Source organism: Chiroxiphia lanceolata, chromosome 8, assembly GCF_009829145.1.
Source record: "Chiroxiphia lanceolata isolate bChiLan1 chromosome 8, bChiLan1.pri, whole genome shotgun sequence".
Lineage (NCBI taxonomy): Eukaryota > Metazoa > Chordata > Aves > Passeriformes > Pipridae > Chiroxiphia > Chiroxiphia lanceolata.
Window position 1 is genome coordinate 19,460,178 of NC_045644.1, and position 12,392 is coordinate 19,472,569.

Here is a 12,392-nt window from a genome sequence, read left to right on the forward strand (position 1 = left end):
GTAGGAGCCCTTGTACAACAAGTCCCAGTCAGTGCATCCCTTCCAAATGAGAATGGATTTTGACAACTGGCTAGAACAGAACCTGACAAGTGCGAAAGTGGCTTGTACCAGGGTACCAGTGCACAGCATGTCAGAGTAGTGAGGCAAAGGCATCCCTTTCTCAAAGAAGGTGACACTGCCCCATGTCACTGCAGAAAAAGAAGCATCCATATGAAGCATTGATGGATGTTTCATCTGGATTTATTGGAGTCAAAAGAGCTCAGCGACACCCATGCAAATATTACAGAAAGGAGACATTGTATGTGATCATGCATCTTGTATGCTGAATTAGAACAAGTAGGAAATTAGAAGTGAGCTACTGAAGTGCTGTCTCCTACGAGATTTCCCACATCATTGTACTTCTCTGCGATGGCAAAACGTATAGGAAGGGGAGCAATTCCACAGTGCAGAGGTTTGGAGCAGGTGTTAGCCCACGTTTTAGCCCACACGTGCCACTGGAGAACACTCCTTTGAGGGGTCGTTCTTCTGCACCACATCATAGGTACAGCTTTTTTTGTTTAAAATGACTTTACAGTTCTCTTTGTCATACTGAATCGGAGTCAAAAATCTGTCATTAGCAAAGGGAAAGCAAATGTTAGCTTGCCAGCAATAGAACTTTCAATACTTCATTGATTATGGCTTCAACTATTGCTGAGTGAGACATCTCTGAAACTACACCTTAGACCAGCTGAGCTCCCTTGAGTGCAACCCAGCTGCAGCTTCCAGGGCCTCAAATGATGCCTCGCTGCACTGCACTGAGGACGTGTACCAGGATGCTCAGCACTAGCATGGGGATTTCTAGCACTGCACACTACATTCTGACATAAGCATGAGCTTGGCATGTTTTCTCTGTGTTCCATTAAGTTTCCATTATTTCCAATTTGCTTTGAAGGGGGTAGCTGTTTCCTGATAGACCGATTGTCACCTAAACAAAGGCAAAGATGGTTATCAAGCCATTTTGGCCCTTTGAGAAGGCAGGATGTGAGGAAATGAGAATGTTGGAGAGAGACTTCAGAGCAGAGCCTTGTCATTCTAGGCTCAGCATTTTCACTGGAGACAAGCACCTCCGGAAAGGGATTAGGATCATCATAAGCCCTTTAGAGGAATTTTGCTGAAGTCGTTTGTGAAATTAGTTCTTTCCTACCCTCCTTTTCTCAGCTAAGGAAAGATTTAACTGCAGTGGCAGAGGGGTTCACAAGTTCCTAGAAAATTCAAGGCAAGCACCACCTGGATGTGTCCGGAAGACTCTGTGTCCACTCCTAGTCATCAGAAAGTGAGCCAAGGCAAACACAGCTAAGGATCCAAATGGTCAAGAGCTCTAAGTGGCTTTCACTTGCTCTGTGACATGAGGGACAAAAGGCTTTCTTGTGTCCTTATCCCCAGCAAATGGACAGCTGTGGTTGTCCTATGGGCAGTGATGGTACCAGAAGTTCAAACTTACATTTCACAGCAGCTCATTTCAGTTCGGCTGCAGTCGCATCTTTAGCAATCTTCTGTCCTCTCAATGTGTCCAAGGGGGTACAGTTTTCCATTCAGCATACAGCCTGCATAAGACAGCAGTAAAACAGAAACATGTTCTTTAAGCCTCTACCTAAAGGCTGAAAAGTTAAAAAATTATTTCAAGTTTTCTGAAAATATTTTCTTAGCAGTGGTAAATTAGAAGTAATTTTGTTCTCTTGGTTTTTACTTTCTCAACTCCTGCATCGGCTCCAGGTGCTGTAATAGCAATAGCAACCTACCACCAATAGCAATAATATTGCTGCAGCCACACTCAGTTCAGGGCGAGACTTTGTTTTACCCCTACTTTTGGCAACTTCGTGCTGGAGCCCCTTATTCGTGTCTTTCTAGTGTCTTCCCCCAGGCTTCTACAGAGCAGGCAAGGGAGATGATCTTGTTTGCTCTTACCTCTGTAGACCCTTCCTGGCCTTTGGGGTTTTGTAAGGCACCCTGCATCCCCCAGGGCCACAATGATGCCCACTGCAACAAGGAAAGCCAGAAAGCTTTTCTGTAAAAGAAACACAGAGCCTATAGCATGACTTTAATTCCACACTGATTATCTCTGTTTTCCAAAGCTGTCACTGAACCTGAACCAAAATTACAAATAACCTTATGTGTACATGAAAGTAGTGGAAAAGGACACTCCAGGTATTTCACTGCATTGCTTACTTTTTCCTGTACTTCGGAAGATACAAAACTCTTCAACTGTTCTATTCCATGGTACCTGGCCACGGGAAAGTGTCTAAGCAGCTCCTGTTCCATGAAGCTGTAGGATGAAACATTGCAGCTGGTCTCTGTTGAGGCTCCCTGTGCATTTGGCATGAATCTGTGGGGCTCTCTGTGCTGTGCAGCTGCCCCGGGCTTTGGGAGGGCAGGGAATTGTGGCTTTCCACACAGGATCTATCTCAACATGCTTGGGATGCTGTTTGCTGTACATTAGACATCCAGCTGGAGTTTGGGGGTGGCTTTCTTCCACATTGGTTCAGCAGTTTGCAACAGCTCATACAGTGCCATGGCATGTCCCTCATGTCTTTCTTGGAAATACTAAAATGCTTCTTTTGCTGTGCTGTCTTCTGTGAATGTTTTATCCCTTGTTTGTTCCAACATTTGTCCTTGTCATGCAGTTCCTAGAAATGCCAGTCAGATGAGCTCGGGCAACGTTTGATCAACGTTCTGGAACTCCCACTGAATCTATACAGAGATATAGGGGGAAGTCTGTGCTGTTCAGTCATTGTCTGAACTGACTTCATGCTGCAACCAAAGGATGTGTCAGATAAGTAACAGAAATCTAGCAGTAAAGCTTAAGCAGAGAAAGAAGCAGATGATCATTTCTTCCCTATTTATGAATCAGCATGTCTCATAGAAAGCACTGCTTCTTCTGTAGAACTTATGCCGTTCCTCAGATTCTCATCAAAGGTAGTAATTGATGTCTGTACCTTCAGGGATTACGTGAGCACAAATTAGAGGAAAACTAGGCCAGAAGCTTTGCCTACCTATTTAGCTTGACCTACTGTTGATTCAGATTCTGCAAACACGTTTGGAGGCTTGAAGAGCTGAAACAGCACACAACTTGAGAGATCCAAAGAAAAGAGCAGACAGGATATACAGACAAAATATACATTTCTTTCATTATAATGCCATTATGTTTTAAACTTTATTTCACAGTGATAGGTTTTAAAAGCATGGTCCCAAATGTTTACAAAATTCTGAATGATTTCACAACCATTTCTGAGGACAGGATAACAGGAAGTGAAAGACTAATCTGTACAGATTCTTGCAAATAATTCAAATACAAGGAACAAAATTTGCAGTAATCTTCCCAAAGGTGTCTTACGTCCTTTGCATCCTGCAGTTTTTAAATTCAATATGTCCACAGTTGAAATATGTAACTAATTTATTCCCTTAAATATTCTTCTTTTGCAGTTTTAAAGCAAATACCTGTCTGTATCCCCTTGAAAAATCTAAACCTTAGGCTTACCATTGTGGAACCCTTGGCTTCCAAAGAGTTCCAAGTCTTCAGAAGAAATCTGAAGGGCTTAATGTGGAATCAGAGAGCAAACATTTTGTGATGCCTTTATGTTATGCAGTTCAAGTCTAGATGGGGCAAAAAGAGCCTGCTCAACTCAAATGCCGTTATGTTGAAATATCTGAAGAAATCCCTGAAATTTTGCCAGCTGGCAATGAGAAAATATTTGATTTTGTAGAACATTGACCTGAGTTAAAATGTTGAGTCCAGAACTTTGCATTCCTTGGAAGCATTATGATTACAAGAAATCTGGTTTACACCCAGGGGATGTTTGTTGTGTTTCCTTGCTATTCCCATATCACTGCTTTTCCTCTTCAACCACAATATGGAACAAGAATTATATGAGTGGTTGGGTGTCCCTGGAGGAAAAATTACAGACAGGCCAATGTATTTTGAGCTGCTTCTCAGGGGAAAGCGGGGCAATATGTGGCTTTGGAAAGTTCTGGACTAGGAGTAATAGGAATTTCTTAAGGAACTACGTGTTCTCTCTTACGTCAGTAAAAACTTGCCTGAAGTTTTCACTCCAAGAAGAATTAAATTCTCTTTTTATTTTAAATCAAGAATCTTTTGTTAAAACTTGACTTATATTTTTCAGAGGAAATTTTTGCATGTTCAGTGACGATGGTGTTAAATGAATGCATAAGTTTGTGATATGAAGTGAGTGAGAGAAGGGTCATGGTCATTTCTCAGGAACCCCTGTGTGAAGTGGAGTGGTTTGTGCTGTATCATGGTAGCAGAGAAAAACCCTCACTGCTGCTCTGCACTCACCTAGAGCAGCAGCTAATACTGTGCCTGAAAGAGGAGCAATCATTGCAGTCATCTGTCCTCCATGCATGAGGACAGATGCAGACCAAATTCATGCAGCTTTCCTTCTGAGTCAAGGTAGCCTGAAAACAGTGTGTGAGCAGCCTTCAGTGTCAGACCCTTGCACCAACAACAGTGCTGCTTGTACACAATGGATGGGACGTTTGCTGGCTTTTTACATGAACCTCCCCATCTGCTAAACGTGGAGGTTCCCCAGCAGAGCAGGGTGTGCTTTTGTAATGCAGGAAGAAGAGAGTCCTGTGTCCCTCTGTGGTTCTTGGCAACATCGACTTTCCTGGAATAGCTCATCCTGAAGTACAGGAGTCAGAGCACCCAGTAGAAAGACAACTAGACACAGAACTGGTTGGGATTAAAAAAGACTTTAACTTTCCACCTTATTAGTGCCACGTCTGTGGTCTCCTCCTTTAGAGCAAGACTGCATCTGCCTGGAAAACTTTTCCCTGTCCTCAGCTGCAGGAAGAGGGCACACACTGGATTAAAGTTCCTGTTCAACAGTCACAAAATAGACCTTTTAAATAACTGATCTGGAAAGCATGATTCCATGGGATCAGAACAAGAGAGAGTGGAGGCTTTGGGGCTTCTAGCTCATGTCTTTGCCTCTAAACGGTCTTTGGCAATGCTTACTCATTTCTTTCTAGTAGTAGCATCAACTTTCCCAGAAAAAGCTCTATTTGGATCATATATATGTCAGGATTGAATCTGAGTGCTATGAAATCTTGAGAATCTGAAATTTGGACTTACTAGGACAATAATGTGTTGTTTCTGAGGAGCTCTTGTATGGCCTGTCTGTTGTTTCCTGCAGGGGTGAATATGAAAATGGCAAAATCTTATTCTCCAGTGTCTTACCAAGCAAATGAAACACAAAAATATTTCTGGTTTGGAGAGATTCTGTTGGGGTTTCTGAGCAAGTTACTGAAATATAACAAGTTTTTGTCTAGTTTCATTGCTATCAAGGGTGGAAAACAGGTACCTACCTCTCTGTGCTTCTGCCCTCCGTATTTCATTCCTCTTTGGTGGTACACAAACAATGAAGAGGATTCAAAAGAGAGGGTGATTGATAGATCATCCTGTTTCCTTGCAGATAAATCCTCTCATGAATGCCAAAAATGAAAACAATGAAATTTACTTTTGGCAATGCTGTTGAGCATTTCCCCTCTCAGTAGACAGGCAAGAGACAAGTTTACAGCAAGAGACAATCAAGACTTCTGACCTTCAGGGCTAAAATTGTTTTGTTTAGAGGGAAAACAAAAAGCAGTTTCAGTATTGTCAGCTGCCCTGGCAACAGAAAAACCAATACAGTTGCCCACTAAAACCAATATAGGGTATTTCTGGGTCTCAGTGAAGCCAGTCTGTTCTCTGGAGCCTTAGGGCAAGTCTCTACACTTCCTTGGCCTGGTAAACCCACCAGAATTCATTTTTTCTTCCTTGCCTGGTGTCAGCTCTTGGCTGTGCTGAGCTGTTCAGATTCGGCTTCAAGTACATGTGGTGGAGGAGGTGCCCCTGCACCAGTGGAAGATGGGCTTCCCCACTCACAGATAACTTCTGGAAGGATGTGCTAATCACAGTATTCAAATATGCTGGTTCTTCCCAGTCCCATAACCGCAAAGAATATATTACCATGAGGTCCAAAGCCTGTGCTAGATTTCTCATTTCGCTCATTCACACTTTTATTGGTGCCGTCAGCAAATCAGGAATCTCCTTGCACCAAGCAAGTTGCCTTCACCTGTAAGAAAACTGTCACACAGGTGCTACAGAAACTCTTGGGACTCTAGAGGTAATGAGGTTTCTGAATTATAAATAAATAAATAAAGGTCCAAATAAGGACACAAGTAGAATGAAATTCTGCTTAATTTCCAAGTTAACTGAGCATCTGTAAATCTCTTAAAACACAAAGTCTTAACTACTAATACTAAGCATGACTGTGAACTTGTGAGAAAGTAAATTTATTTTTGTAAGGTTTAGAAGAAAAGTGTAACCTTTAATTCATCAGTCTTTGGTAGGGAAAAACTTGGAATCCTGAAATAATTTCAATATCATGTGGCATAGTTCCAGGCTACAACAAAGCGGATGCTAATCTTGACATGTGCACTTCTCAGTGGTTCAAATTAAAAAATTATCCATCGGGAACCTCCAAGTAAGTTTCATTCTTCATAAAACATTTCAGTTTTAAAACTAGAATTTTTAAAAACCATAAATATGAAAAGCAAATTTTCTCAAAAAACGGTTCCGTTCAGCTATTTAGGTAGGAAGTCTTTGGATTTCCAAGCTCAACATATTACTTCCCCTACTAAGAAGCTGCAGCTGTTTGTTCTGTGAGAACATTCCTTCAGGTGTATCAGTTGAGGCTGTGTTCTCTGTAATTCTGACATGAAATGGCAGAAAAGAGAAAAAGTCATTTGGGACAAGTGAGGATCCCTGCCCTAAGAATGCTCAGCTGTGTGTAACCTTATACTTTTACAACACAATGGACTTGTCGTGATCATGGAGATTCATTAAACAGTCCACTTGTTTTGCAAGGTGGTTTTCTTTTAAAATCATGGAACAATTAACTGCAGATTGATGTGGGTTTCTTACTACTTTTACCTTATGTAACCTTATACTTTTACAACACAATGGACTTGTCGTGATCATGGAGATTCATTAAACAGTCCACTTGTTTTGCAAGGTGGTTTTCTTTTAAAATCATGGAACAATTAACTGCAGATTGATGTGGGTTTCTTACTACCCATTTTTCAAGCAAAGAGCCCATGTAGAAGCAGCATTTTGCAGGGTATTGTTGTCTGGTGTCTTATATGTGGGCAGACTTACGATATTACCTATTGCTAGGAGGGAGATTTGATTTTGAAGCTGGACTTCACTCCCCAGGGAATGCAGGGAATTCTTACACTTGAAGGGACAGAAGGCATCTGCCTTTTATTAGTGCCTCAGGCTCTGCTGCCATGAGGAAGCACATCTGCAGGGGCTGATCTACATCTCTTCTTCACTGTGGGCAAGAATCACTAATGCAGCATACTGTGTGCAGACTTCCAGGATCAGGGCTTGGCAAAGGACACCTGGTCAGAGTGGGCAATGGACATGAACAGTCACTGCCACTGGGTGACAACATTGATGAAAATGAAGAAAAAAACTGGGAGGAAAAGGGTGATGTTCCTTGGATTCCATCCTCATTGCTTTTCCAGGGATCAGAAGTCTTAGCAGCACAGAAGGAGATACCAAAACTCCTACAGCAGTTCAGGTGTGTCCCGTGTGCCCTGAGTAGGAGTTTTGCATGTCCAAGTCAGTGCATCCCTTCCAAATGAGAATGGATTTTGACAACTGGCTAGAACAGAACCTGACAAGTGCGAAAGTGGCTTGTGCCAGGGTAATGGTGCACAGCATATCAGAATAGTGAGGCAAAGGCATCCCTTTCTCAAAGAAGGTGACACTGCCCCATGTCACTGCAGAAAAAGAAGCATCCATATGAAGCATTGATGGATGTTTCATCTGGATTTATTGGAGTCAAAAGAGCTCAGCGACACCCATGCAAATATTACAGAAAGGAGACATTGTATGTGATTATGCACCTTTTATGCTGAATTAGAACAAGTAGATTTCCCACGTCATTGTACTTCTCTGTGACGGCAAAGCATGTGTAGGAAGGGGAGCAATTCCACAGTGCAGAGGTTTGGAGCAGGTGTTAGCCCACACGTGCAACTGGAGAACACTCCTTTGAAGGGTCGTTCTTCTGCACCACATCATAGTCACAACTTTCTTCATTGAAAATGACTTCACAGTTCTCTTTGTCATAAGCAACAGGAGTAGAATATCTGTCATTGGCAAGAAGGCGGCAAATGTTAGCTTGACAGCAATAGAACTTTCAATACTTCATTGATTATGGCTTGAACTATTGCTGAGTGAGACATCTCTGAAACTATGCCTTAGACCAAGCTGCCTTGAGTGCAACCCAGCTGCAGCTTCCAGGGCCTCAAATGATGCGTCGCTGCACTGCACTGTGGACATGTACCAGGATGCTCAGCACTAGCATGGAGATTTCTAGCACTGCACTCTACAGTCTGACATAAGCATGAGCTTGGCATGTTTTCTCTGTGTTCCATTAAGTTTCCATTATTTCCAATTTGCTTTGAAGGGGGTAGCTGTTTCCTGATAGACCGATTGTCACCTAAACAAAGGCAAAGATGGATATGAAGCCATTTTGGCCCTTTGAGAAGGCAGGATGTGAGGAAAGGAGAATGTTGGAGAGAGACTTCAGAGCGGAGCCTTGTCATTCTAGGCTCAGCATTTTCACTGGAGACAAGCACCTCCGGAAAGGGATTAGGATCATCATAAGCCCTTTAGAGGAATTTTGCTGAAGTCATTTGTGAAATTAGTTCTTTCCTACCCTCCCTTTCTCAGCTAAGGAAAGATTTAACTGCAGTGGCAGAGGGGTTCACAAGTTCCTAGAAAATTCAAGGCAAGCACCACCTGGATGTGCCCGGAAGACTCTGTGTCCACTCCTAGTCATCAGAAAGTGAGCCAAGGCAAACACAGCTAAGGATCCAAATGGTCAAGAGCTCTAAGTGGCTTTCACTTGCTCTGTGACATGAGGGACAAAAGGCTCTCTTGTGTCCTTATCCCCAGCAAATGGACAGCTGTGGTTGTCCTATGGGCAGTGATGGTACCAGAAGTTCAAACTTACATTGAACAACACCTCATTTCAGTTCGGCTGCAGTCGCATCTGTAGCAATCTTCTGTCCTCTCAATGTGTCCAAGGGGGTACAGTTTTCCATTCAGCATACAGCCTGCATAAGGCAACAGCAAGACAGAACATGTTCATTAAGCCTCTACCTAAAGGCTGAAAAGTTAAAAAATTATTTCAAGTTTTCTGAAAATTTTTTTCTAGGCGTTATTAAATTAGAAGTAATTTTGTTCTCTGGTTATTACCCTAATTATTTGAAGACTGTGAATTCTTTTCTTCTTTACTCATTAAAGAGGGTTTCCATGTGACAGATCTGGGATGAAAGTGAGCAACCAAACAGCTAGGTCTGCTACCTGGCAACACATTTTATTCAGATCTACTCTCAACTGCTGCATCAGCTCCAGATGCTGCAATAGCAATAGCAGTCTACCACCAATAGCAATAATATTGCTGCAGCCACACTCAGTCCAGGGTGAGACTTTGTTTTTCCCCTACTTTTGACACCTTGGTGCTGAAACCTCCTATTTGTGTCTTTCTGAAATCTCCCTCCTCCCTTGTATTTTGAGCCCTTCCTGGAAGCTCCACACAGAGCCAAGCTACTACAGAGCAATCAAGTGAGAGGGTCTTGTCTGCTCTTACCTTTGACAGCCTTCCCTCGCTTGTAAGGTTTAGTAAAGCAGTATGCATCACCCAGGGCCACGATGATGCCCATCGCAACAAGGAAAGCCAGAAAGCTCTTCTGTAAAAGAAACACAGAGCCCATGGTATGACTTTAATGCCACATTGATTATCTCTGTTTTCAAAAGCTGTCACTGAACCTGAACCAAAATTACAAATAACCTTATGTGTACATGAAAGTAGTGGAAAAGGACACTCCAGGTATTTCACTGCATTGCTTACTTCTTCCTGTACTTGGGAACATACAAAATGATATGACATAGGTTTTTTGAAATAGGTGGCTGGGTAGAGAAGAGAGATACAAATCGGTGTCTTAGGACAATATCTGAGTGTGGTACATTGTGCTCAGCTTCACCTGAGCCATCTTGTTAAACCATGCATACACAGGTTTGGACTCGTCACAGGCCATACTTCCTTTTGACTGGTGCTGGCAACAGCTAAACATCTGTAAGAGTTCTTCAGATATGTCCTCTGGGACCTGCTGAACAACCAGCACTTCTTTTGAAAAAGGCTACATAACTTTGTAATGATGGTTATTCTGACAGAGGGACTGGAGGAACATGAGAGAGCACAGGGTTATTTTGATGGCTTGCTCCAGCTGGATAACTTAAGGCAAAAGTTTAGGAATGGCCAAAGACTGAGAAACAATAGAGGAAGTTATATAGATTTTCTTGATAGCACTTGCAGGCTAACATGAAAGGATTTTAACATGAGTAGATCTTTCCAAGTTACTATTCTGAACTTTAGAGGCTGTGGTTGCTTGAAAATGGAGTTTCAAATAGCAGGGAGAAGCTTTGGGTTTAGGCACCTCTGCTTTCTGCCTTGGGTTGCTTGAATCACAAATGCTGAAAGACGCTGAAAAGGTCTGAGAAGGGTATAATATTGAATTTCCACAGTGGTTCTGTGATTGGTAGTTCCTGAGGCTTTAGGCTACAATAGACGCAGTTGCCATGCTCAGCACCACCGCCAGAATGAGAGAAGTTAAGAAGAAAAACTTAAACTCTTCAACTGTTCTATGCCATGGTACCTGGCCACGGGAAAGCATCTAAGCAGCTCCTGTTCCATGAAGCTGTAGGATGAAACATTGCAGCTGGTCTCTGTTGAGGCTCCCTGTGCATTTGGCATGAATCTGTGGGGCTCTCTGTGCTGTGCAGCTGCCTCGGGCTTTGGGAGGGCAGGGAATTGTGGCTTTCCACACAGGATCTATCTCAACATGCTTGGGATGCTGTTTGCTGTACATTAGACATCCAGCTGGAGTTTGGGGGTGGCTTTCTTCCACATTGGTTCAGCAGTTTGCAACAGCTCATACAGTGCCATGGCATGTCCCTCATGTCTTTCTTGGAAATACTAAAATGCTTCTTTTGCTGTGCTGTCTTCTGTGAATGTTTTATCCCTTGTTTGTTCCAACATTTGTCCTTGTCATGCTATTCCTAGAAATGCCAGTCAGATGAGCTTGGGCAACGTTTGATCAACGTTCTGGAACTTCCACTGAATCTATACAGAGATACAGGGGGAAGTCTGTGCTGTTCAGTCATTGTCTGAACTGACTTCATGCTGCAACCAAAGGATGTGTCAGATAAGTAACAGAAATCTAGCAGTAAAGCTTAAGCAGAGAAAGAAGCAGATGATCATTTCTTCCCTATTTATGAATCAGCATGTCTCATAGAAAGCACTGCTTCTTCTGTAGAATTTATGCCATTCCTAAGATTCTCATCAAAGTTAGTAATTGTTGTCTGTACCTTCAGGGATTACGTGAGCACAAATTAGAGGAAAACTAGGCCAGAAGCTTTGCCTACCCATTTAGTTTGACCTACTGTTGATTCAGATTCTGCAAACACGTTTGGAGGCTTGAAGAGCTGAAACAGCACACAACTTGAGAGATCCAAAGAAAAGAGCAGACAGGATATACAGACGAAATATACATTTCTTTCATTATAATGCCATTATGTTTTAAACTTTATTTCACAGTGATAGGTTTTAAAAGCATGGTCCCAAATGTTTACAAAATTCTGAATGATTTCACAACCATTTCTGAGGACAGGATAACAGGAAGTGAAAGACTAATCTGTACAGATTCTTGCAAATAATTCAAATACAAGGAACAAAATTTGCAGTAATCTTCCCAAAGGTGTCTTACTTCCTTTGCATCCTGCAGTTTCTAAATACAATATGTCCACAGTTGAAATATGTAACTAATTTATTCCCTTAAATATTCTTCTTTTGCAGTTTTAAAGCAAATCCCTGTCTGTATCCCCTTGAAAAATCTAAACCTTAGACTTACCATTGTGGAACCCTTGGCTTCCAAAGAGTTCCAAGTCTTCAGAAGAAATCTGAAGGGTTTAATGTGAAATCAGAGAGCAAATAATTTTTGTTGCCTTTATGTTATGCAGTTCAAGTCTAGATGGGGCAAAAAGAGCCTGCTCTTTTTTAAATGCAGTTATGTTGAAATATCTGAAGAAATCCCTGAAACTTTGCCAGCTGGCAATGAGAAAGTATTTGATTTTGTAGAACACTGAGCTAAGTAAAATGCTGAGTCCAGAACTTTGCATTTCTTGGAAGCATTATGATTAGAAAAAATGCCTTTCTGATGAAACAAAAGTATTGATAGTTAAGCTGTAGGCAGTATTATATGGCTAGGTGACTTTTAGCTGT

General features: G+C 42.0%; 1 protein-coding gene across 3 annotated transcripts; it reads right to left on the minus strand.

Moving 5' to 3' along the window:
* Positions 1-217: 217 nt before the first annotated feature.
* On the minus strand, positions 218-12,160 carry LOC116790435 (beta-microseminoprotein-like). 3 transcript variants are annotated; one of them, XR_004358350.1, is made up of 5 exons: positions 12,022-12,157; positions 9,702-9,801; positions 9,063-9,165; positions 7,951-8,193; positions 218-314 (listed from the first exon to the last, which is right to left on the minus strand). XR_004358350.1 is itself a non-coding variant. In XM_032695382.1 (5 exons), exons 1-5 carry the CDS (start codon positions 12,022-12,024, stop codon positions 478-480), a joined length of 336 nt encoding a protein of 111 aa, XP_032551273.1. In that variant the 5' UTR covers positions 12,025-12,158; the 3' UTR covers positions 459-477. The 3 variants fall into 3 exon arrangements, 2 of the variants coding, with proteins under 2 accessions (XP_032551273.1, XP_032551274.1); XM_032695382.1 differs by lacking the exon at positions 218-314 and adding an exon at positions 459-531 and having other exon boundaries at positions 8,118-8,193; positions 12,022-12,158; XM_032695383.1 differs by lacking the exon at positions 218-314 and having other exon boundaries at positions 7,854-8,193; positions 12,022-12,160.
* Between the last annotated feature and the right edge of the window lie 232 nt (positions 12,161-12,392).

Excerpts from the sequence above, each read along its gene's own strand:
- LOC116790435 (XM_032695382.1), bottom strand. Across the intron at positions 9,166-9,701 it reads GCGAGGGAAGGCTGTCAAAG|GCTGTATGCTGAATGGAAAA; the intron begins GTAAGAGCAGAC and ends TGCCTTATGCAG. Across the intron at positions 532-8,117 it reads AAAGTTGTGACTATGATGTG|GTGCAGAAGAACGACCCCTC; the intron begins GTGCAGAAGAAC and ends ACCTATGATGTG.